This window comes from Meles meles, chromosome 17 (genome assembly GCF_922984935.1).
Source record: "Meles meles chromosome 17, mMelMel3.1 paternal haplotype, whole genome shotgun sequence".
Lineage (NCBI taxonomy): Eukaryota > Metazoa > Chordata > Mammalia > Carnivora > Mustelidae > Meles > Meles meles.
The window spans coordinates 2,788,413-2,810,845 of NC_060082.1; the positions used below are offsets into that span (position 1 = coordinate 2,788,413).

The following is a 22,433-nucleotide window of genomic DNA, read 5'->3' on the forward strand; positions in this document are numbered from 1 at the left end:
ACTGTGATTCAGGGTAGACCTCAAGGCCTTGATGGACGTCTGGGAGGATGAGCTCTCCACGCAAGCTCTAGAGGAAAGGTTGTCCTGAGGTGGGCAGTGCCGGCAGCTCAGTGGTGAGGGGGAAAGAAGCAGGAGATGGGGCAGAGGAGGCCCGGAGGGAAGTCGGTGGGGCGTTGCTGGCACACAAGGGGCAATGAGGACCCACTGCCAGGGTCTGACCACACGACCACGGTGCTAGGAATGGGGGTTATGGAGGATAGACACCAGCAAGGAGACAGCGAGCCAGAGCTTGAGGGAGGAGGGCCCTCGGCCAGGATGGGCGTGCTGGCAGTCCAGACTGAGATGGTGTCTGTGTGTGGATACTTTAGCACTTTATTGTGGAAAACTAAAAACATACAAAAGCGGAGACTAGTGCTAAACCCCCTTCCTCCCACGATGTACCTGCCACCCAGCTTCAGACATGGTGCACCCCTGGCCAGCCCCATTTCATCACACCCACCCTGCTCTTACCGAGTTATTTCGAACAAGGTTGTATCATTTGATCCACAAATACCTCAGAACGAGTTCTTACAGATTTTTAAAAAAAATACCTGTATTTTTAAAATGAAACGTAACTATAACACTATCACGCACACCCAAAAGCATCCTTTCTTGATCAAAACTCTTCACAGTGTAGGGATAGAGGGTACATACCTCAATACCATCAAAGCCATCTATGAAAAACCCACAGCAAATATCATTCTCAATGGGGAACAAATGAGAGCTTTTCCCCTAAGGTCAGGAGCACAGCAGGGCTGTCCCTATCACCACTGCTGTTCAACATAGTACTAGAAGTCCTAGCCTCAGCAATCAGACAACAAAAAGAAATAAAAAGCATCTGAAACATACACTAATTTCTTAATTTCTTAACATTAGTATACAAATTTCCTTTAGAATTTCCTAAGCGGTATTTTTCTTAACTTGGTTTGAGTCAGGATGCAAACCAGGCTGGTGGTCCCTTTGGTTGATGTGTGTCAAGTATCACTGAGCTTGTAGGTTTCTCCTCCCCCTTCCCTTCCTCCCCCGCCCTCCCTCCCTCCTCCCGTCCTCTCCTGCTCCCTCCCTCTTTTCTTCCTACCTCCCTTTCTTCCTCTCTCCCTCCTTCCTTTCCCTCCCTCTTTTGCCTTCCCTCCTTCCTCCCTTTGTCCTTCCTCTCTCTTCCCCTCCCCCTCTCATTCCTCCCTCCCTCCCTCCTTCCTTCCGCCCACCCATCATTTATTTGTTGGAGAAACCTGCTCGTGTGTCCTGGAGATGCTTCCAGTGTGGGTTTCGTTGACTGCGCTCATGGTGCCGTCTCACGGTGCTGTACCGTAGCTTCATGTAGTTCTTGTGAGCTGACGGTTTGATCTAGAAGCTTGATGGGATCCAGTTTTGATATTCTGGGCGGGAATACTTTGTAGGTGACATCGAATACTTCCATCAAGAGGCACATAATATAGGCTGTTTTGATGATAATCTAATCAGTAGGTGTCCCATGAAATATCTGGTCAAGAGAGTGGTTTTCTGTTTCTTTTATTCCTTCTTCACTTATTGGGAGAATTATTTATTCCCACATCAACTATTTAATGGTGGGGAAATAGCATTTGGAGACTACAGTCCCCGGAAAGGTGCTCACTGCTGTCGGATTGCTAATTATTTCCACTCCTTTTCAGTGGACAGACCTAGGAAATAAATATCTTTTTTTTTTTAAAGCAGGGTTTCACATCAGCTTATGCTGATACTTCCAACTCAAATTTAGATTTGTACGGCTGTTAACTTTTTAATTTAATTTTTACATTAGAGAAAAGAACTTTTTCAAATTTCTTTTCTCTAACGTTAAAAATCTTTGTCTGAAATAACATAGACCTAGTTGCCTTTTGCTTTTGGAAGCTCCACTTAGAGCCTGCTTCTTCGGTTCTTCAGATGATTTTGTAAAGTACTTAATATCCTGTTCAAATTCTTGTCCCTGTAAAGCCCTGGCAGGGATCCTTTTGTCTGCAACTGAAGCCTGACAGTGTAAACAGTGTAGGTAGGAGGGGTGACTCTGGGCACCTTCTGGGAAGGACCCGGGTACCACTTATAGTTAAGCCAACCGATGCGGATGGTCCCCAATGGGACAGCTGTTGGAGACACGTTGAGCAGAGACCCGAGTCACTCAGTTGCATCTACGTGCAAATTCCAATTCACCAAAATTTGTGCTTCTGGTTTTCAACAGGACTACTTCCTCTCCCTTCATCCTTTCCCCTAAATCTGACCCTGAAGAACACATCAGCTGAGGCTCAGAGCAGGTGTGCAGGATTTTGTCTCACCCGTGGACTCTGGTCGCTTGAGCAAGTCTCTCAGTGGCCAGAGCAGCTGAATTGGGAGTTTCGGATGTGATGCGCACGGGCAAGAAGGACTGCTACACTGGAACCAGCTTGTCACTCCAGGGGCCCAGGGAGGGCCTTGAGCTGGGGGCTTTGGATCAGGGACAAGTCATGTGAATTGGACGTTCTCATAACTTTCCACGGCATCTTCATCCTGAGACGTGAGCTCTCCAGCTGAGTCCCCTGGGAATCGTGTCTTCACGGCAGAGTAGACAACTGAGTCATGCTGGGGTGAAAAGGAGATAGAAGAGTAACTGGAAAGAGAGAGGGAGGACGAGGCTGGAGGTAGCAGGGGGACAGAAGACAGTCCGGGACTGATACTCACCCTGTCCTCTAGAGACGTTCTGGAGGTGCTGGCTGTGGGAGGAAATGGTCTCACTGAACTATGGGCACTATGACCCATTCAGAACAGCCTGCGAGTTTTCCCCCAGAGGCTGGAGCCACTGAAACTTTTCCATTCATGGTTATGTTTCCCACACCCCAACCCCCAACATGTCCTATGACACACGTGATTTTCTGTTTTGCCATTTCTTGGTCCAGCCTTCTGCAAGTTCTTTATAAGTTCCATTGATCCGTGAGGTCCCTCCTCACCACCACACCAAGAAGCCTTGTTTCCTTCCTTTACCAGATGATGCCACAGAATGTCGCTCTATTTTAACTTTTGCCTCTCTTAACGTACAGCACCTCCATCCCACTCCAACCACAGAGGCCCCCCGTGATGGCTCGGCAAGTCCCCATGAGAGCCTTCACGTGTGTGCCCATGGGAGAACTCATCACACCTTCCAGGGTTCTAGTTCTTCTTTTCCGCGGTTTTCTAGAGGTGGAGCTGCAGTGAGAGGGAAGGCTAGCAGGAGGGATTTGCAGGATCCTACATGTTAGAAATTAAGAGTCTCAGGGAAGAGGATGGAAGCATCAGAGCCATGTAGTGATTTATGGAGACGGAGACAAAAAAAAATGCCTCTGGGACAATTGAGGCTCCTCTCTTTATCATCATATTTTTTCCATCGAAATTTCAGGGTTACAGATATTTTCGATAATGTGATAGAGGCTATGTACTCATGTCCCTGAATGATAGTCATGTATGTGGACTTTGCATGCTATTTTAGGGGCTTCATGCAAACCTCAAGGAACTGGGGAAGATATCTTGCTACAGATCATTAATACGTAAAGTTCACAAACGACAACTAGTCCCGCCACAGAGTGCTTAGCTTCAATGGTGTTCTGACAAGTACGTCAGAGGAAGAGGGTGAAGAACAGCAAGTGGCCAGGCTAGCTCCACGAGATGCCTCCGTCAACAGAAACGACTTGGAGGCAGCTCTAATTCTACCATTCCGAAGGTCCCAGTTAGTGGGGATGGCCTGAGAAAGCAGAGTGACAGACAGAGCAGGTGATCTGTGTGGGTCAGATACAGCGATGGGCTCTGTGAGCACCAAACACAGCAAGACAGAAGACCTGGTCTTAGCTTTGCCTTTTTCAGGATTTGTGATCACTGGCAGCAATGATGTTTGACATCATTTGTAGCAGAAGTTCAAGATCAGTTACAATTGAAGTTTCTACGAGACACAAAGATATTGGGGATTTTAAATTCCCAAGTGAGGTGCCATGGTTGGAAAAGCAACCTATGAAATGGGAGAGAGCATATTTGCAAACCATATATCTGATAAGGGGTTAATATCCAAAATACATAAGGAATTCACGCAACTCAATAGCCAAAATACTACTACTAACTTAATTTTAAAAATGGGCAAAGAACTGTCATTTCTCCAAGGGCGTACAGACGGCCAACAGATACTGAAAAGGTGCTCAACATCACTTATCGTTAGGGAGATACGAACAAGACCACGTTGAGATGTGACCTTACACCTGTTAAGAGGGTGGTGCTAGAAAGGCAGGGATGGCAAGTGCTGGTGAGGATGTGGAGAAAAGGGAGCCCTCCTGTACCGTTGGTGGGAGTGTAAGGCAGTGCAGCCACTGTGGAAAACCATACAGAGGGTCTTCAAAAAATTAGGACGAGAACGACTGCATGATCCAGCAACCCCACTTCTGCGTATTCACGCACGGAATTGAAGTCGGGGTCTTGAAGAGATGTCTGGACCCCATGTTTCCTGTCACATTGTTCATGTAGCCAAGACACGGGAACGACCTAGGTGTCCATTAACAGATGAATAAAGAATATGTCTCACACACACACACACACACACAGAGTAGAGCATGATCCAGCCTTAAAAAAGAAGGAAATCCTGACATTTTGACAACAGGGATGGACCTGGAAGTTGCTGTGCGAAGTAAAATAATCCAGACGCAGAAAGGAAAATGCCATACGTCCTCACTTCATATGTGCAATCTAAAATAGGCTCATAGAGACAGTAGAACAGTGGTACCCAAGGGCTGTGGGAGGGGCAGCGGAAGTGACGGCCACAAGGCAGAAAGTTTGAGTCACGCAAGATGGACAAGCTCCACAGAGCCACTAGATAGCATCGTGCCTCTAGCTGATGATACCGTATTGCACACTTAGAATGTGCCAAGAGGGTAAATCTTACGTTAAGTGTTCTGACACGCACGCAGATAATGATAGTAATAACGGGGGTGGAAGGAAACTCTAGGAGAAGATACACATGCTTGTGGCCTCGATGATGCCGCTGGGCTCACTGGCACACGCTTATCCCTACATCACCCACTGTTACGCATTAAATAGGTATAGCCTTTTTCCATGTCAGAGAAAGCGGTGAGCTACTTGCAATATTCAAGAACATGGATGAGGGGCAGAGCGTTCTGTTAGGGGACAGAAGCTAGACAAAGAGACTGTTACCATCAGAAAGGATGCATACCCAACTTTTGTAGCAACATGGACGGGACTGGAAGAGATTATGCTGAGCGAAATAAGTCAAGCAGAGAGAGTCAAGTATCATATGGTCTCACTTATTTGTGGAGCATAACAAATAACATGGAGGACATGCGGAGATGGAGAGGAGAGGGAGTTGCGGGAAACTGGAAGGGGAGATGAACCATAAGAGACTATGGACGCTGAAAAACAACCTGAGGGTTTTGAAGGGTCGGGGTGGGAGGTTGGGGGAACAGGTGGTGGGTAATAGGGAGGGCACGTACTGCATGGAGCACTGGGTGTGGTGCAAAAACAATGAGTACTGTTATGCTGAAAATAAATAAATACATTAAAAAAAGAGACTATGTTACATATGATTCTATTTACAGGAAACTGTAGAGAAGCAAAACTTTAGGGACAGAAAGAGGGTCAGTGGTGGTCAGCGTGGAGCTGGAAAAGTTATCTGCAAAGGAGCAGGAAGGGACTTTCTGGGGTGTTGGAAATGCCCCCAGGTCTTGAAGATGGTGGCGGGTCTGGGCCTGGATACGTTGGTTAGCATTAATCAAAGTGTGCATCTAAAATTAGTGAATTGTACTTGGTATGTAGGTTATACCTCAATAAACCTAGTTGAAACAATAAATTTGAGTAGAAAAGAAAGTCGAGTGCGTCGCAGTATGATTATGAAGCTGGTGTCTCGGTGACGCATTAGTATTGGTGTATGTGCATGCTCCCACTGGCTAACAATAAAAATACTTGAGAGCCACCAGTCTAGAAGGATGAGAGCGCGGACGTGCAGCTGGTGGGATTATCAGGACGTTGCTGGGGCAGCAGGAACCCGAACCCCCACGTGTCCCCAGGGACAGATATGGTTCCGCTTGGACAGAGGACAAGAGTGTAGCCAAAGGAGCCCTGTCCAGTAGGACTGATTGGTACCAGGGGATTCCAGTGGTAGGTAGGAAGCTGGATGTGAGTGCTGGGGTGTGAGGACACTAAAGGGTCACAAACAGCTGCAGGGATTAGAGATGGCCAATGGTGCCAAAGGGGCTGCGGGAAGGAGCATCCAGCGGGGAACCTCAGAAGAGAACATGCACACACCTCCCGGGGAGGGCCCACTTCTGCACCTGCCAGACAGACAGGTCCAGCTGAGGGCGTCCTTTCCTGCTCGGGTCCCCAGTGCCCTCCAGGCCGGTGAGGGATGGCCAGCCACAGAAACAGAGAAGCCAGCTCCATGCTGCCCTCCTGCCCCTGCCAGCTCCCATCCTGAAATTTGCCTGAACAAGTGGAGGGCTGAGTGTTCTAGCTGCGGAATGGTGACTGTGACATACAGTGCCCACCTGCTGTCCGTCGCCTGAGAGACTGGAGAATGTGTTGACAAGCCTGTGCTGCCAAAATGATCATCTGAAGTGCATGGGAAGGTATCCCACAGAGTCAAGTTTCAAGAAATGGTGGGAAACACAGTTTTCGTAATTTGTAACGGGTCTTACTTGTCCAGTGTATTGGTTACACAGGGTTGTTTGTATAGACTAACTGAGCATTTGTCTGTGTGTACATACATTATGGGAACACGTCTCTATAAATGTTCTCACCATATAGTAGGTGGCTTGTAAACCTCATCACTTGATTACTTAATTCATTATATAAAAGAAATTTTCCGGGGCGCCTGGGTGGCTGAGTCGGTTAAGCATCTGCCTTCAGCTCAGGTCATGATTCTGGGGTCTTGGGATCAAGCCCCGTGTCAGGCTCCCTGCTCCGCGGGGTCTTTGCTTCTCCCTCTCCCTCTGCCCTCACGCTGGTTGTGCATGGTTTCTCTCTCAAATAAATAAATCAATCTTCAAAAAGGGGGAAAAAATCCATACACACATTTTCACGATCATGGAGGATGTTCAGTTTTTGTTCTGATCATCAGCAAAGATACATGCTGTATTTTTTTTGTGTCTTTTTTCTCTCTTTAGACTCTAAGCACTACTGTAGGGGGTTTTATCTGCCTTGTCCGTTGACCGACTCAGTGTACGTTCCGCAGCACTCAGCACCCAGCGCGTGTGGAACGAAGCAACAGAGTCCACAGCCAGAATCTTCCCCAGGACTTACCGGCCCCTTCTTGTCGCAGCTGCATAAACTGGACCTCAGAGTACACCAAGTCTCCCTCTCCCGCGTGCACTGCAAGGGACAAACAGCACTTTCCAGGTCACCCCCGTCAGAGGCACGCGCTACCCGTCTCCTCCTACGCTCCTCCCCATGCTTCTTGGACAAGAAGCGAGCCGGCGGCTTCCTGCGGGTCTGGGTTTGAGATACCGTAGGACACCAGGCCTCCGCCAGGCCTCCAGCACATTACCTGTCCCTGGCTCCAGCGGGACGGCTTCCCTACCGGGCTCCTCACCTTTGTCATATGACCACGGCAGCTCCCCTGGGGCAGGGCCCCCGGCCTGGGGCGCCTCTTCCGGGCCTGTGGCAGCAGGGCTCCTGCGAGACAGGGAGACGCGTGATCATCCCTGGCACAGCATACGGCACTGGCCAGAGAGGAGGGGGCACGGGGGACATCAGCGGAAAGCAGGGGACCAGAGACGCAGAGAGGAAGGGGCATCGTGGGGTGGGGGGGAACAGGAAGGGAGGGGTCAGCCGATGGCAGGGGACTGGGAGCAGGAATGCTTTAACTGGACCTTCAGCAGGTCCATATAGGGCCAGACTGTTCTTCTGAGAACAACTCAAGGACCACGGTGTGGGCCTGCCGCTGGGGAACGAGGCCGGTCACTCTCTGACGTCTTAGTGAGAAGCATCTCACAGACCATGATAGGAGCTGTCAGAAAGTTCTAGAAGTTGTGATGTTGGTCATTTCCAGGGATGTGAAAGTGTGGGCACGTAGGCAGGGGGACAGAGAGACACGGCTTGACCTAACGGTGTGAACCCTCAGTTCTGCGTATTCTGTTCCTGGAAGACCCGGAGGGCTGACGCCTCACCTGGCCCTGTTTCCCGGAAAACCACATCCTGCAAAACAAAGCAAAGGCACGTTTGTGTCAGCAGAGGGAGCTCGTTCTCAAACAGTTCGCATGGGAACCCGCCTTAGAAAGGCGGCAGAAAAAGTCAACTCAGGAAGCACGAGAGACCAGGGCCTCTGAGAGACAAAGCGAGGGTTTGGAGGGGTGGGGGTGGGGGGTTCGGTGAGCCTGGTGGCAGGTATCAAGGAGGGTGCGGACTGCATGGAGCACTGGGTGTGGCGCAGAAACAATGAATCTTGGAACACTGAAAAAATAAAATAAAATTAAAAACAAAAACAAAAACAAAAAAAAACAAGAGGGCGCCTCGGTAGCTCATTGGGTTAAAGCCTCTGCTTTCGGCTCAGGTCATGACCCCAGGGTCCTGGGATTGAGCCCCGCATTGGGCTCTCTGCTCAGCGGGGAGCCTGCTTCCCCCTCTCTCTCTCTGCCTGCCTCTCTGCCTGCTTGTGATCTCTGCCTGTCAAGTAAATAAATAAAATCTTCAAAAAAACACAAACAAACAAAACAAGAGGAAAAAAAAAAGAAAAAGAAAAAGTCAATTCAAACATGCACCGAGTCATGATTTTGGAACGTGGAAAAGGATGGGGGAGACAAGATGGCGGGGAAGTAGCAGGAGGCGCCGTTTCCACCTGTCCCCTAAAGTGAGCTGATTACCTACCAAGGAACTCCGATCAGCCATGAAACCAGCCTGATCAGAATTATACACGTCTGGAAAAGGATGGAACAAAATGCATAACTTGCTGGGGACAGGACCACACACTCCTGGGTCAAACATGCTGGAGACTTGATTAAGGTTCAAGGCTGTGATGATGGACGACCCCAAGAAGCCCTGAATGGGTACAGTCTGGCACACAGAGCTGGGAGGGCTGCAGGAGGACTTTGGGGAGCCTCGGTGGTCACGCCCAGAGCAGCCTCGGGCTCCCGCTCCCGCTCTGGCCCGCGGAGAAGCCTTGTCTTCAGAGCAGCCCACGCCCGGCACGGGGCGGTGCTGAGAACCACAGGATGGGTTGAACTGAACTGACTAAAACCAAGACACAGAGTTGGGGGGGTGGGCAATTGTTCTAGAGCCCGAACGGCGTCTGTGCGCGTCGCCCACATGAGGCCTCTGGCCCCTGAAACTAGTCTGAGCGCCAGCCCAGGCAAGAAGCCTGTGGGAGCGAGACTCTCCCCCAGGTAGGGGAGGAGCTGGCGGGCTGGCCAGCGGGGACATGGGATGGAGGGTTCAGGCTTTGGCGCCAGGAGGTCTCTGAGGAGGAGGAAGGCTACGGGGTAACCAGCTCCTGCTCTCAGAGCCCCGTGGCATACTGACTGCCCATTCGTGAAGGATTTAGGATGGGCGGCAGTGTGTAGTTGATCCATCTGTACGAGCCAAAAACTCGCCCAGGGAAACGGTTTGGATTAGGTTTTTGAAACTTCACATAAAAAATGGTACTTCCTTCCTCGGCGAACCCAGCTCGTGCAAGCCGCCCTCCAACGTGGCATCTGCTCCGCACGGCTCTGGGAAGGGCGCTGGTCTGTGGGGTCGGGGGTGCGGAGGGGGAGACTGGGGGCCGTGCCGGTGACCCAGGCGCCCGGTGGGGATAGGGCATGGCCTCCAGCAGAAGGTAAGGGAGAGCACACACCTGAGTTCCGACGGCGCCGGGGGTTGATCCACAGGACCACCGCCAGGAGAAGAATGCTGAGCAGAACCCCAGCGGCTCTTGCAGCAATGAGACCACTTCTGTTCCCTGGAGTCCCTGGGGGGAAGAGTCTGCGTCAGCCCCAGGGGCAAGGGCCGTGATGCCCTGGCACCTTTCTTCAGCACAGCTGGGGTCCTGAGCCCTGGGGAGGGAGGAGTCTACCCGACGAGGGCAAGCCAGGGCTGGTGCACACGGGAGGCAGCCTTCTGGTCTGGGCAGCCTGGCCTGAGCCTGAGCGGCAGGACAGGACTCTCTGCTCTGGTAGGAGGTGTAGGCTGAGGGTGGGGGGCCGCGCCAGAGGAGGAGAACGTAGCCAGCTCCCTCCACCCACCCACCGACATCGGTTCAGAATTATCATTTAAGGGGAATTCCTCTCTTTCTCTGTATGTCCCATCTTCTAGTGATCTGGGCTCTTGGGAATGTCCCCAGGCCACCTGGAAGACGTGACGTGATGCTGGTGTGTCAGCCCCTCACGCAGGACCGGCACTGCCTACGGGGCCCCCGGGAACCAGCAGCACCATTACAGGAGCTCAGTGGGACCCCTCAGGGAAACAGCACGGTCTCCGTCCTCACAGAAGCCCCAGACGGGATGAGAGATGCTGGTGAGGCTTCTGACTTTCTGTTGGGTCCCTTCTCCTGTCTTCTCATTCAAAAGACTTCCTTTGGCAGATTCCTTCATTCACTGAGCAGACATCTATGGAGTCCTGCCAGGTGCCAGGCCTTGAGGACAGAACAGTGACGAGGACAGTGGGGTCCCTGCCCTCCAGGGGTTTACGGTCCAGAGGGGAGGCCGACAATAAACACGAATACATTTGTGGAAGAGCAAACACGAATGGAGGCGCAGAGAGGGGGGTTCTGCAGGCAGATCCTTGGTCCCCAGGCAAACCCAACTCAGACTTCAGACGCCGGTGCCCCGGACTTACACAGAGAACCTCCACGGACCAGAACGACGCCACCACCGGCGTGTTGCCGTTGATAGCGCGGTGGTCGGCCTTGTGACTCCTGCCACCAAGCAAGCACTCGGCACACACGGCCACTGGCTGTCGCTGACATTTCTGTCCCCAGGTTTCCCTTCCTGACAAAATCAACAAACCCAGTCTGACCTATGAATGGTTCCGCCTGCAGGCGGTAGTTCCTGGGGGTCGCGAGCTCAGCCTCCCCACCATGACAGCCAAACCAGGGGAGAGATCCGCGGACAGAGCAGCTGGGCGGCCGTGTCCTAGAGAGCGACTTTCCCCTGCTGGGTTGCCTGCGGGGGCAACCACGTGTGCAGAAGCAAAGTCGGCCAAGGTCAGACAGACCAGCGATGAGCAGGAGATCGACTCAGTAACAAACGCTCCCACCAAAGAAAGCCCAGGCCGGATGGTGTCGCTGGTGCGTTCTTCCAAACACTTAAAGAGGAGTTAACAGCGAGTCTTCCACAAAACTGAAGACCAGTGAACATTTCCAAACCCCTTTCATGAGGCCGGCGTCACCCTGACACCAAGGTCAGATAAGGACACCACGAGAGAAGTACAGACCAATATGGATGATGAATACAGAAGCAAAGATTTCCAAAGATGTGTGAGTGGCCAATGGGCACATGACCAGGGGCTCGATGCCACTGGTCATCAGGGAAACACAAGCCTAAGCCGCAGTGAGATATCGGCTCACATCTGAGAGAATGACCCTTATCAGAATGACAAGAAGTAACAAGTATTGGTGAGGACGTGGAAAAAGGAGCCCTTGGTGCCCCGTTGGTGGGAACGTAGGTTGGTGCAGCCACTGTGGAAAACAGGATGGAGGTTCCCCACAAAGTTAAAAATATGATCCTGCAATCTCTCTTCTGGGCATGTAGTTGAAGAAAGTGAAATCACTATGTGGAAGAGAGTGCCTCCCCATGTTCACTAATGGGATTAGGGTCCTTACAGGAAGGGACACCACAGACACCTCTCTCTCTCTTTCTCTCTCTCTATCTCACACCTCTCACACCTGCTCCAGGAAGGCAGCTGTCTGCAAGGAAGAGGGCTCTCCCCAGAACTCGACCGCACTGGCACCCTGAACAGACTTCCGGCCTCCGGGGCTATGAGAAATGAATTTCTGTTGTTGAAACCACATGAGCTAAGGCAGCCCCCCTTAGCCAGGTGCTCCCAGCAACTGCAGACTTTCTCTGCTGCTAGAAATTCTCCCGTTTCTGAGCACAGAGATTTTGCATAAGGTCCATGAATAAAAAAGATCTGGTGAGAAATTCCTGCTCTGCCATATGTCCCCCGAATCCTTGACATCTGCTTCATCGCTGAGATCATCTGCTTCCTTAGCAGAGGACGACGTCTGCCTTGCAGGGTCGTGCACGCCGGCCCAGTGACATGTGTGAGCCGCCGGCTGGCCGCCCAGAGCACGGGGGTCGATGCGTTCTACTGATCTTACCTCCAAAGGGAAGGTGAACGCCTTCACACGCGTGTGCGTTTCCAACAGGTTGCTCACTGCTCTCTTCAGGGAATGCAGCCTTGGGCTCGCCGAGGACACCTTTCGGTCCAAGAGGCTTCCTGGAGAAGCAGGTCTCCCGCCGTCAGAGCCCCTCTGGGTTTCCAGTCCAGCACGTCGTGGGGGTGGTGGTGGCGGCCGTCAGCAGCTGGTCTCTCTGCTGGCTCTTCTCCCTCCTGAAAGGCCATCCAGACGGCGCGAGGCCCCATCTCTGCCCGTCTGTGCTGGGGATCGCAGCCACTCTCACTGTTCACTGAGAAATTTCCAGATCGAGAGGCAGACAGTCCCGTGGTATCTGCTGGTGGGAAGACCTGCCTGGGGAGGGCCCCCTTGGTCACAGGACTTGCCTCTAGGGAGCTAAGGGGAAAAGGGCAGAGCAGCTGGGCCACCCGTGTAGCACCCCTTCCCACAGCTGCTGCCCCGACAGTTCAGGGTCACGGTTCCGTCAGGCCTCAGCGCTCACAGACACAGCACCGTCCTCTGCCTGTTCGGTGTGGTGGACGGACAGCGGGACTTGCCTCTGCACCACTTCTTTGGAGGACTAACGAGGCCCTCTGTCTCTCCGAGCTAAATGATTGTGTGGAGGTGTGCTCTTCGTGGCCTTGTGAACGATACCCAATCTTTCTGGACTTCGTACTCCTTTTCTGTAGGATGGAGATACTGATATCCTGGTCTTCTGGGATTGATACTCTGGTTGCTAAAATGACGTGTGTAAAATTCGCTTATTCCGTACATATTTATTGAATGTTTCATACGGGCTCAGCCCTAGTCCAGCCACTGGGGATACAATAGTGGTCAAAATAAAGACCTGCCTTCGTGAGGCGAGTATGGGGGGAGTGGGAGGGACAGAGACATGGCATGGAGGCCAGGGATAAGTGCTCCGTGGAAGAATCCAGGGGTTCTGGGGAAGGGGCGTTGGGCGAAGGGCTCCTGTGTCATACAGGTGGTTTGCAAAGGTCGCCCTAAAAAGGGGAGCAGAACCTTGGGGGAGATGAGCGATGAGCACGAGAAGATCATGGAAGAGAAGTGCAAAGGCCCTGAGGTAGGACCATGACTGGAAGGCTTGAGGAGGAGACAGGAGGTCATGGTGACCGAGCGGAGGAGGGAAGGGGAGGGTGGATGGGAGGTCAGAGCAGCTGGACCTCGGGGGCCACTGAGGATGGTGGCTGTCCCTCTGGAGCCGGCGGGAAGCCAAGGGAGCATTTCGTGCACAAGAGGAGCACGACGTAGAGGTTCCTTCTGATGCTGCACTGGGAGTAGACTGTGGGCAGCCGTGGTGACACAGTAACCCAGGAAGGAGCCTGGGAGCTTGGGTCTGGAGGTGGCCGAGGAAATGGGAGGAATCAGTCACCTCCATGCTGTATCCTGAAGGTAGAGCCAGCAGGACTGGCAGTGGCTTCGAAGTGGAAGCCCGACGTGGAAGACCAAGTAAGAAGGAAAGTCAAGAACGGGGCCCGGAGCTTTGGCCTAAGCAAGGAGGGGGACGGGGTTCATTTACCCATGGGCTGTGTCACACGGGATCGGATTGCCGCGAACACCAAGACTGTGTTTCTGGATGAGTCGCGTTTGCGATGGCGCTTAGCCGCTCCCGGGGGGGCGCTTGATTTAAGCGCTTGGATGTGCGGGTTTTGAGCTCAGGCTAGAGGTCCGGGCTGTAGGTGGAGTCGGGAATCGTAAGTATACAGAAGTCAAACGTGCATTTGAAGTCAGGAGACAGGATGACACGATGCAGACAGCGGGCACAGATGGGGAGGTCTGAGGACAGAGACCCGCGTGCCCCTGGTCCAGAGCTGGAGATCCAGGGAGGACCTCGTAAGGGAGCCTGGCAGGAGAGTCTGACAAATGGGCAGAGGACCGAGAGCGAGCCAGGTCTGAGAAGTCAGGGAGAAACGTGGTCCAAGAAGGAAGGAGGGGCCAGCTGTGTCCAAAGCTGGTGACGGGGAGACCGAGGTACCACTGACTTTAGCAACGTGGAGGAAACAGACCTTCACCTGAGCCTCTTGGTGGCAAGGAGGCCTCAAGGAGGCAAGGCTGGTGCTGACAGGGCGAGAGGAGGTAGAAGCGGAGGGCGTGAGCGGGGTCACTCTCCGGAGGAGTTCACGTTCCAGGAGCCCCTCCGTGAAAGCGCTATTGGAGGGCAGGGGTGTGACCGCGCCTGCCGGAGAGGGGACTGAAGGTCGGCAGGGCCACGAGGGCTGCACAGGAGCCTGGCTGTGTGGCTTCCTGGGGACAGAGTAGGGGAAAGCAGAGGCCAGAGCTAGCTAATGCTGCTCCCGGACATCAACCCGTGATGGAGCGGGGTGCACACACGAAACATCGTCTCCAGCCTGTGAAAAGGCTCCTGGCCAGCACTCCCTCCCTGGAGAACCTCACCACGACCCGAGTGTTAATATTTGTGTTTAGAAACCGCCTGTCATGCTGTCTCACTAACAAAATGCGGATCATAAGTGTTCTGTCAGGTTCTAAGTTCTGAGATGATATGTGTAAAGCCTCCAGTAAACAAACAGGAAATACTTAACAAAAAGAAAGAAAGAAAGAAAGAAACTGCCGGTCACCACAGAAAGTGGCAAAATGGAGCCAGAAAGAGGAGAATCACCAGGAGGCCTGGCCGTGCCCACCCCCAACCTGAAACGCCGAGCGTTCTGAACAAAGCCCATGGACGCTCAGCCTCACCTGTGACGGTGACGTTCAGGGTCCCACTGCAGGCGAGGCCGTGGCCGTTGTCCGCTGTGCAGTAGTACCGCCCCGTGTGACTCCCCACGGCAGCAGGGATCTCCAGCTCTGCTCTCCGGGAACGCTGACGCGTGCTCCCCAGACGCTCCCCCGTGTCCTCTCTGTGCCAGGAGAACGTGGTGTCCCCTGTGCCTTCAGCCACAGAGCAGACGAGGACCAGACGCTCCCCTGCAAGCATGTGGCCCCCCTGGGGCTGGGTCTCCAGGAGCACGGCAGACACTGGGACACCTGCGTGAGCACGAGAGGACAGGTGAGGGCAGGTGAGGGCCGCCGGGACACATGTGTGAACATGAGAGGGCCGGTGAGGGTCTGTGGGGGGAGGGCAGGGCTGGCATGTTGGATGGGGCTCTGTAGTCTGTAGACTGTGGAGTTCGGAGCTAGAACATCACCGGATGTAATAGTTCCTGACACATGGGGCCACAGGAGAGAAAACCTGGCTATCCCTGAAGAAGCCTTTGAGTTTTGTCTGAGGTCCTGGCTGGCAGTCTGGATCGTCTGCAGGGGCAGGTAGCAGAGAGAGTGGTCCCCCTGGCACCAGGCTGGATCACACCCATTTCCAGCAGTCCCGCTTGCTCCCTGAGACCAGGCGACACTCACCATATTTATCTTCCCCTGCATGTCCTTCTCTGTGCATCGCACTTGGCGGGCACGCGCATCATTTGCTGCTGTTGATGAGGAAGAGGCTGAGGCTTATCTCCTCAATCGTTTGCCCCAGGATCTGGCCTTCTAGAATGTGTCACTCGGGGCACTTTATTTCTTGGTTTTGTTTGTTTTCCCTAACTCTCGAATCTAACTTCAAGGACCACCTCTATGATTTCGAGGTGCTGGAGTTGCAAAGGAAGTCTGAGCTTTTAGGCAGATAGTGGTGGAAATGAGCCCTGTAATTCTATTACAGTACCTGACTCCAGAGCCAGCCTGCGTCCATCAGGATGACCAAATCCATCCGTGCTGGCTGGTCCCTCCCTGCACAGGGCCACGGGGAGCCGGAGGGGAGGGTGCCACAGCCCTGGCTCTCCACCACTTGGACACTCACCATGCACACGGACCTGCAGGGGGAGGCTGCGTTTGCGGATGCCGGAGACGGCTGCCCAGGCCTCACACCAGTACGACCCCGAGTCCTCCCTCCAGATGGCTGTGATCTGGAGCTCCGGAGACCTGCTCCAGTTCGATAACATGACCCCGTGGTCCCTGAAGAAGATAAAGGACAGCGGAGCGTCCGACCGCTCGAGGGGCAGCTGCGTCCGACAGCTCAGGTTTACAGAGGCACCTTCCATGGGCTGGGCGGGTATGACTTCCAGTTTTGGTTGTGGAAACAGTTCTGGAGAGAAGAGAGAAACCAAGTTCTCAGATGTGGCACTTAGAGCCCCGGGATGGGCAGGCTTGGCTGCTTGGTTCTAGGAAACTTCAGACAGACACACGGCAAGACAGAGACGCGTTGACCCTGCTGTCCCGTTGTCCTTCAGCAGCTTCCAGTGCAGTGACCCCGCTGTGTCTGCTGGAGGACCTACGGCTCTCCTCCTCCGGGGTTGGGGCGCTAACGTGCGGGTCCCCCATCAGGCCCCCCCCGCCCTGACATGACTCAGCAATCTACCTGAGACGAAGGGCGTACCTCGAATGTTAACATATCTGGCACTTGACCTGTAGGAGTAACGATTTCCCTGCAGAAATCCAGTGCATCCGTAAAAGCCACTGTTGTTCAGACTTGTTTGTGGTATCGCAAGGTCTCGGGCTTCCGGAGAGGAGGAGATGACCTTCCTGTTCCAGCTGTATTTCACAGCGTCCAGTTTCTCTTTCCCCCTCATGCGGCATCTCAGAACGAGCGTGTCACCTTCAAACACGGAGGCCGGAGCCTGAAGGACGAGCCATTCTGGAAAGCACAGAGACCAGCGCCTGTCACTCAGGGACACCCCCTTCCTCCGTGCAGCTCGGCTCATGAGACTCGACTGGCTCTCTTTTCTCTTCCACAGGACTTAGGCTCCGGCCCAGGCTCACTCGTTTCTTCCAAATCCTCATGACCTGTTTCGTAAATAAGCCCCAAACACTCCAGCTCGACCCCCGCTTCCTACTCAAGGGCAGATTCAGTATGAGGATTCTAACGCGGGGACGGAGAGCTGAGTGGGATGTGGGTGACGCTCCGACATAGCTGAACAAGTTAAGGATCGCCACCAGCCTGCTCCCAGGGTCCCGGAGCGAGAGTCGCCGAAGAGGAAACAGACTAGGAAGGGTCGCTGCATTTGGGGGCTCGCTCGGCAGCAGGCTTGTTCTCAGACACAGACCCAGGGGTGAGGGATGGGAAATGGGGTCCTGTGAGGACATTCTCCTGCTCTTCAGCTCCGTGGGACAGGCCTGTTCTGGCCCCTCTGTCTGCGGTGACTGAGGGACGGCCTCTTCCCTGGAGCGGGGCTGTGTGGGGGTCCCAACCATTCTCTGTGAAGTAGGCAAAGCAGGACATGAGAGCGTAGGAAGAGAGTGGAGCCCCTGAGGCAGAAAGTGGGAGTAGAGTAGGGACAGGAGGGGACAGAGGCCTGAGGCAGAGACTCCCTCCTCCGAACTCTCGTCCTAGGCCACTTTTTGCACCTGCTTGGTGCTCAGGAAGCTCATGTCCCTGTCGTTTCTCCTGCAGGGGGCTGTGCCTCGCTGGAGGGCCGGCGCTAAGGCAGCTTCTGTTTTGAATCCCCTAAAATGAGCTCCTTCCTCCGCTGTGTAAATGCACAGGGAGGTCCGCGGATTGCCATTAGACGATGACATGCTAACGTCAACAGAAGTTTGAAAAACACCTGTAGGCATGAGGAGCTCTAAGACAGGAAGCCGGCAGGGGTCAAGGGTTAGAGCCACAGGAAGGACCTCGGGTCTCGTCAACTCCAGGGGACTGGGAGGCGTCGGAACCACTTCTTTCGTTTGAACTAACCCACCCTCTTGCTCACCTGAAGAAAAGATCAAGCTGACACTGTCACTTAGGAGAGAGCCCCGGGTCTGGCACCTGTACATTCCAGAGACACGGGCCTCAAAGGTGTTTCCTGGGGTGTCACGTAGCATTGCTGGCCCAAGGAACCACCGGTACCATTTCATGTTCTCTGCTGCGTGGACACGAGATGCATTGCAAGTCAGAGTCACCGTCTCTCCTCTGAAGACGGTGGTCCATGGGGGGTGGAGAGAAATCACGGGTTTGGGTGCAGCTGGCAGGAAGGAAGAGACAGAGTCTGAGAAGGAGACCTCTGTGGCTTGCACGGCAGTTGGCTGTTTAACTGGCCGGCCCCGGTGATGAACTAAGAGGAAAGAGACGTTGTTCTTTCCTGAGATGTTACTCCCTGCTGGAAACACACTCTCGCACCCCTTCCCCTCTGCTGCTGCCGTCCACCTGCTGGAAGAGCCTCATGTTGCTGGGCTAACCAGGTGGGCGCTGCTGTGCGAGGGAAGGGGACTGGAAAGTGACCTCCTGGACTCCTGTGGAGAGGCAGGAATTCAGGACGCTGGGAGCAGTTAGCAGTCACAGGACCCAGTTCTGGGTAAGGGGATGTCGGGGGAATAGAGCCAGAAGGGGCTGGGGATAGGGGTGCTGTGGGAGGTTTCACCCCTGCAGTAAGGGAGCAAAGCAAGGTCAAGTTCAGGACAGGGTGTGGGGGGGGCTCTCTTACAGTTTTAGTTGCCTCCCTCCTCCCCCACTTTGCTCCCTGAGCCGCCAGGATGGCTGAAGTCGCAGCAGCTCCCACATTTAAAAAATCAATATTCAATTCAATTTGTTCTGCAAATTGCCTGTGGTAATCTAAATTCTGCGAAGCAGAAAATGACCCAGATTATTTCCATGTGCATTATTTTGTTTTTCAAAACTAAAGTCTCAGTTATGGGGGTATGTAATTTACCATAAAATTTTAAGTGGAATCCCCTGAGCCGGGTTCCTTCTTCAGTACCTTGACGCTCGGAGAAGGAGGACTGCCTGCATTTAAGGACTGACAGACGGTGGCTGTTTTTAAAGCTTGACACCTGGAGTCGTCTTGCCTTTGTCGGCAAGAATCCTGGCTAGATCTTTCAGTTACACCCGAATGTAAAGGAGGTGCCCTCCCTGTGGGGGGCAGACACCGCAGAGGAACCTGACCTCTAGTTTTAGATGGAGCAGCTTGGGACTCTGTCTGGTCACGCAGATGTTCCTGGGTCTCTGCGGACCTTTTCTTTTTTCAGAGGATTGTACGGTTTATCCCGTGTCCCCAGTGAGCAGGGGTCATGTTTCTCCTGGAGAGAAGAGAAATCCCCACTGTCTGTGTTCCCGGGAAGACTTCGGGATGGGACTTGGGGACCGGGCAGCAGATCTCGTGCCCGAGAGAGGGGAAAGTTCTGCTGAGGGGAGCCGCCTGCTTCCTCACCAGTCCCCAGCTGCCCCTGCTGTGTGCTGCAGGACGAATCCTCCCCTCGGGGCCTTGTTGGTGAGGCTGGGATGGGGTCAGTGAGCTCTAGAGTAAGCACGTCTAACAGCTGATCTGAGACACTTCCTGTATTTTATTTCTCCATCCCGGAGCTTTTAGCAAAGTCCTGTCAAGTCACAGTCTCTTCCCAGTTGGGCAGTGATGTGTGGGAGGGTCTGTCCACAGCACTGAGCAGGGGACTGCAGAGCCTGGAGCTGCAGGGGAGGGCGTGCGCACCTGCTGGCTGGGGCTGGACGACAGCAAGCACCCCCCGGGATGAACTCGGTGCTCTTGAAGGGATTTTCAGGGACGACCACACCACCTGGAGACCCTTCTGCCGGCCCAGAAAGGCTGGCCTCCCTGCTGACCGGAGGACGGGCGCTCAGAGGCATCATGATTTGAGCTATTCACAGGGAAATGTCTACACAGCGTGCTGGAGTGTCGGGTGGACTGGTTGCATGTGGTTGTGCCATGCTGGGCTGGGCCAGGGAGGGTGGACGAGCAGAGCTCTTTGTGCCCCGGGCGCCCCACCCTGACCGCACTGGGGTCTCAGCCTATTCCTAGTGTCCCTCCAGAGTCTGTGTCTCTGTCAGGTTGGCCAGCACAGCACATCAGTTGGGGGGCACACTCCTCCTTGACCTCTGTGTCCTGCGTCCCAGGCCCCTCAGGTTCACCCGACACAATGGCGGGTTTGGCTTGAGAGTGTGACTCCCAGCTCCTACGGTCCGGGTTGCTGGACAGGGTGACACCGCCCTGTCTGAAGTCCTCAGGACAAGGACACGGGGACCAAACCGCCCTTACCAGCATTCCTTCCAGAAATGGTCACTAGAATATCTAGAAACATAAAAGAAAGGAAAAGGGATCTACTTACCGAGCTCTCCAATGACTGGCGCTGCAAGAGAGGTGAGGGCCACGGTCAGCACAAAGCACAGAGCCGAGCCCTCCCACCCAGAGAGCCCACTGCCCGCACACTCCATCCGGGGGTGGGAGAGGAGGGCCCAGCTCCACCCCTGGAGAAGCCAGGGCCACCGAGGCTTGACGCTCAGCGGCGTGGTGCTGGGCAAGCTGTGGACGGCTCCCCAGCCTCCCTCTCCTCATCTGTCACACAGAGACCGTAAAAGCGACCTTGTAGTCTTATTTCAGTGAGTTGAATTAGTAAGTCGTCCATGATGACCACTGTCACTGTCTGTCAGACCCGACCATGCTGTGACTGCCGTCCCCCTTGGCTTCACCGCCTCCCTGCCTGGAATGTCCGTCTCCTTCAGTGCAAAGAAAAGCCAAGTCATGCCCAAGCCCTCACACCCCGAGGAAATCCACCTCCTCCATGAAGTGTTCTTGGATGCCTCGGGGCTGCGGTGCCCTCACTCTGCTCTAGGCTAAGAACACCGCGATCACAGCTCTTTGGGACTGCCAGTCAGACATGCACGCGGGACGGGGGCTAGCAGCACGGTCCCAGTCTGCGTCCCGACCGGGCCACTGCACGGAACTTAAGGCAAACGACGGTCTCTGTGCCTTGGCTCCCTTATTTGCAAAATGGGATTTATAGCAGTTCCAGCTCATTGACTGTTAGATGATTGGACAGACCAATACATGCGATGCTCTTAGAAGCGTGTCTGGCAAAGTCAGGGCTCAGCAATTAATTATTAATCACTATCAGCAAGAAGGAGTAATTATCACACTTTATCTTGACCCACAGTGGAATATTTTTGCGTGGTTTTCAAGTCCAGTGCTCTTGCATTTGTCCTTTGATTTCCTCACCAGAGGGTCAGCTTCTGGGGGCAGAGATTGTCCTCCACGTCCCTGTGTCCTCCCGCTGCCCAGCACTGCGGCAGGGGGCCTGGCGTTCCCCTTCATTCACCTTTTGCCGAGTTCCCATGATGGGCAGCCACACTAATAACTCTTCCTTCAGTTGGGGTCTGGACGTGCCGCTGGGCATCAGACAGACACGCTTCGTAACCACGTAGCGTACAATCGGCTGACCGGTCTTTGTATCCCTCTTTGGAGCTACTAGGAAAACTGTGCCTCACTTGGACAAAGATTGAAAACTGGTACAGAAGCAGGGGGAAATAATCCAAAGGAAACCACCTATTTCTGCTCCTCTCATGCGTTCTGCAATTATCGGAGCAGACGTGGTCGTGGGCTACAGAGAAGGAATGACCATCCCAGCAGGAGCTCAATCCTACGTCAGCTCACAATCAGGACACTCACAGACTCCGCTCCTACATCAGCCTTCATGATCTGTGATTAGGGAGGTAACAAAACCTAACTGTAGATTTTTTAAAAAAGATTCTATTTTTAAGTCATCTCTAACCCAGCGTGGGGCTCACACTCACAACCCTGAGATCAAGAGTCAAACGCTCGACCAACCGAGCCAGCCAGGCGGCCCCTAACTGTAGATTTTTTTTACATGGAAAAATAAGGCCACTTCTGGAGTAGGAGGAAGTTGTTGTGGGCAGTTAAAAACAAGTGAGGGATGTACTTTTGGAAATCAAGTCTCCCAGGCCCTCAATACCTTCCCCTTTGTTCATTCCCTGTGGTTCTGAAATAAGAGCATAACGCATTTGTGCCACAGCCTGCCGGGGACGTCGTTTGCTCATGGATTGGCCCCATCTCCTCCCGGAGCAGAGGCTTCCCCTCCAGCACTTACCGAAGGCCAGCAGAGATGCCCACAGGAGCATGGGAGCGTGCCCCAGGATCCCGAGGAGCGGCCGCGCACGGGGGCCCGTCCCCAGCCAGCAGCCGGCGCAGCAAGGTGCTTCTGAGAACAGCTCACAGCAGTCATGAAGTGAAAAGGGAAGTAGAAGAATCTCTTAAAATACCAGCAGCGTGGCACCCGATGTCAGAGACTCCCGGTGGCAAAAGTCACTATTTAACAGAATGCCTATTTAACAGAAGTACTGCTCTGACTTCTTGGTGTGAAAAGCTCCTTAAAGATTTAGTTACTTTTAATTTTCAGAAATTCC

General features: G+C 53.7%; 1 protein-coding gene across 5 annotated transcripts; it reads right to left on the reverse strand.

Moving 5' to 3' along the window:
* Positions 1 to 1,267: 1,267 nt before the first annotated feature.
* On the reverse strand, positions 1,268 to 22,227 carry FCRL4 (Fc receptor like 4). 5 transcript variants are annotated; one of them, XR_006815624.1, is made up of 13 exons: positions 22,118 to 22,227; positions 20,342 to 20,362; positions 17,998 to 18,249; positions 16,683 to 16,940; positions 16,107 to 16,391; positions 15,014 to 15,301; positions 9,821 to 9,934; positions 8,160 to 8,187; positions 7,583 to 7,665; positions 7,294 to 7,362; positions 2,710 to 2,741; positions 2,328 to 2,610; positions 1,268 to 1,479 (listed from the first exon to the last, which is right to left on the reverse strand). XR_006815624.1 is itself a non-coding variant. In XM_045983223.1 (12 exons), exons 1-12 carry the CDS (start codon positions 22,146 to 22,148, stop codon positions 2,494 to 2,496), a joined length of 1,548 nt encoding a protein of 515 aa, XP_045839179.1. In that variant the 5' UTR covers positions 22,149 to 22,227; the 3' UTR covers positions 1,268 to 2,493. The 5 variants fall into 5 exon arrangements, 4 of the variants coding, with proteins under 4 accessions (XP_045839179.1, XP_045839177.1, XP_045839181.1 ...); XM_045983223.1 differs by having other exon boundaries at positions 1,268 to 2,580; XM_045983221.1 differs by having other exon boundaries at positions 1,268 to 2,610.
* Between the last annotated feature and the right edge of the window lie 206 nt (positions 22,228 to 22,433).

What these genes read in the sequence shown, in the direction of transcription:
- FCRL4 (XM_045983221.1), bottom strand. Translation starts at nt 22,148, where the DNA reads ATGCTCCTGTGGGCATCTCTGCTGGCCTTCG. An exon ending in GGCATCTCTGCTGGCCTTCG is followed by an intron (nt 20,363 to 22,117) that starts GTAAGTGCTGGA and finishes CCTCTCTTGCAG; the next exon opens with CGCCAGTCATTGGAGAGCTC. An exon ending in CAGCTTGATCTTTTCTTCAG is followed by an intron (nt 16,941 to 17,997) that starts GTGAGCAAGAGG and finishes TGTGCTTTCCAG; the next exon opens with AATGGCTCGTCCTTCAGGCT.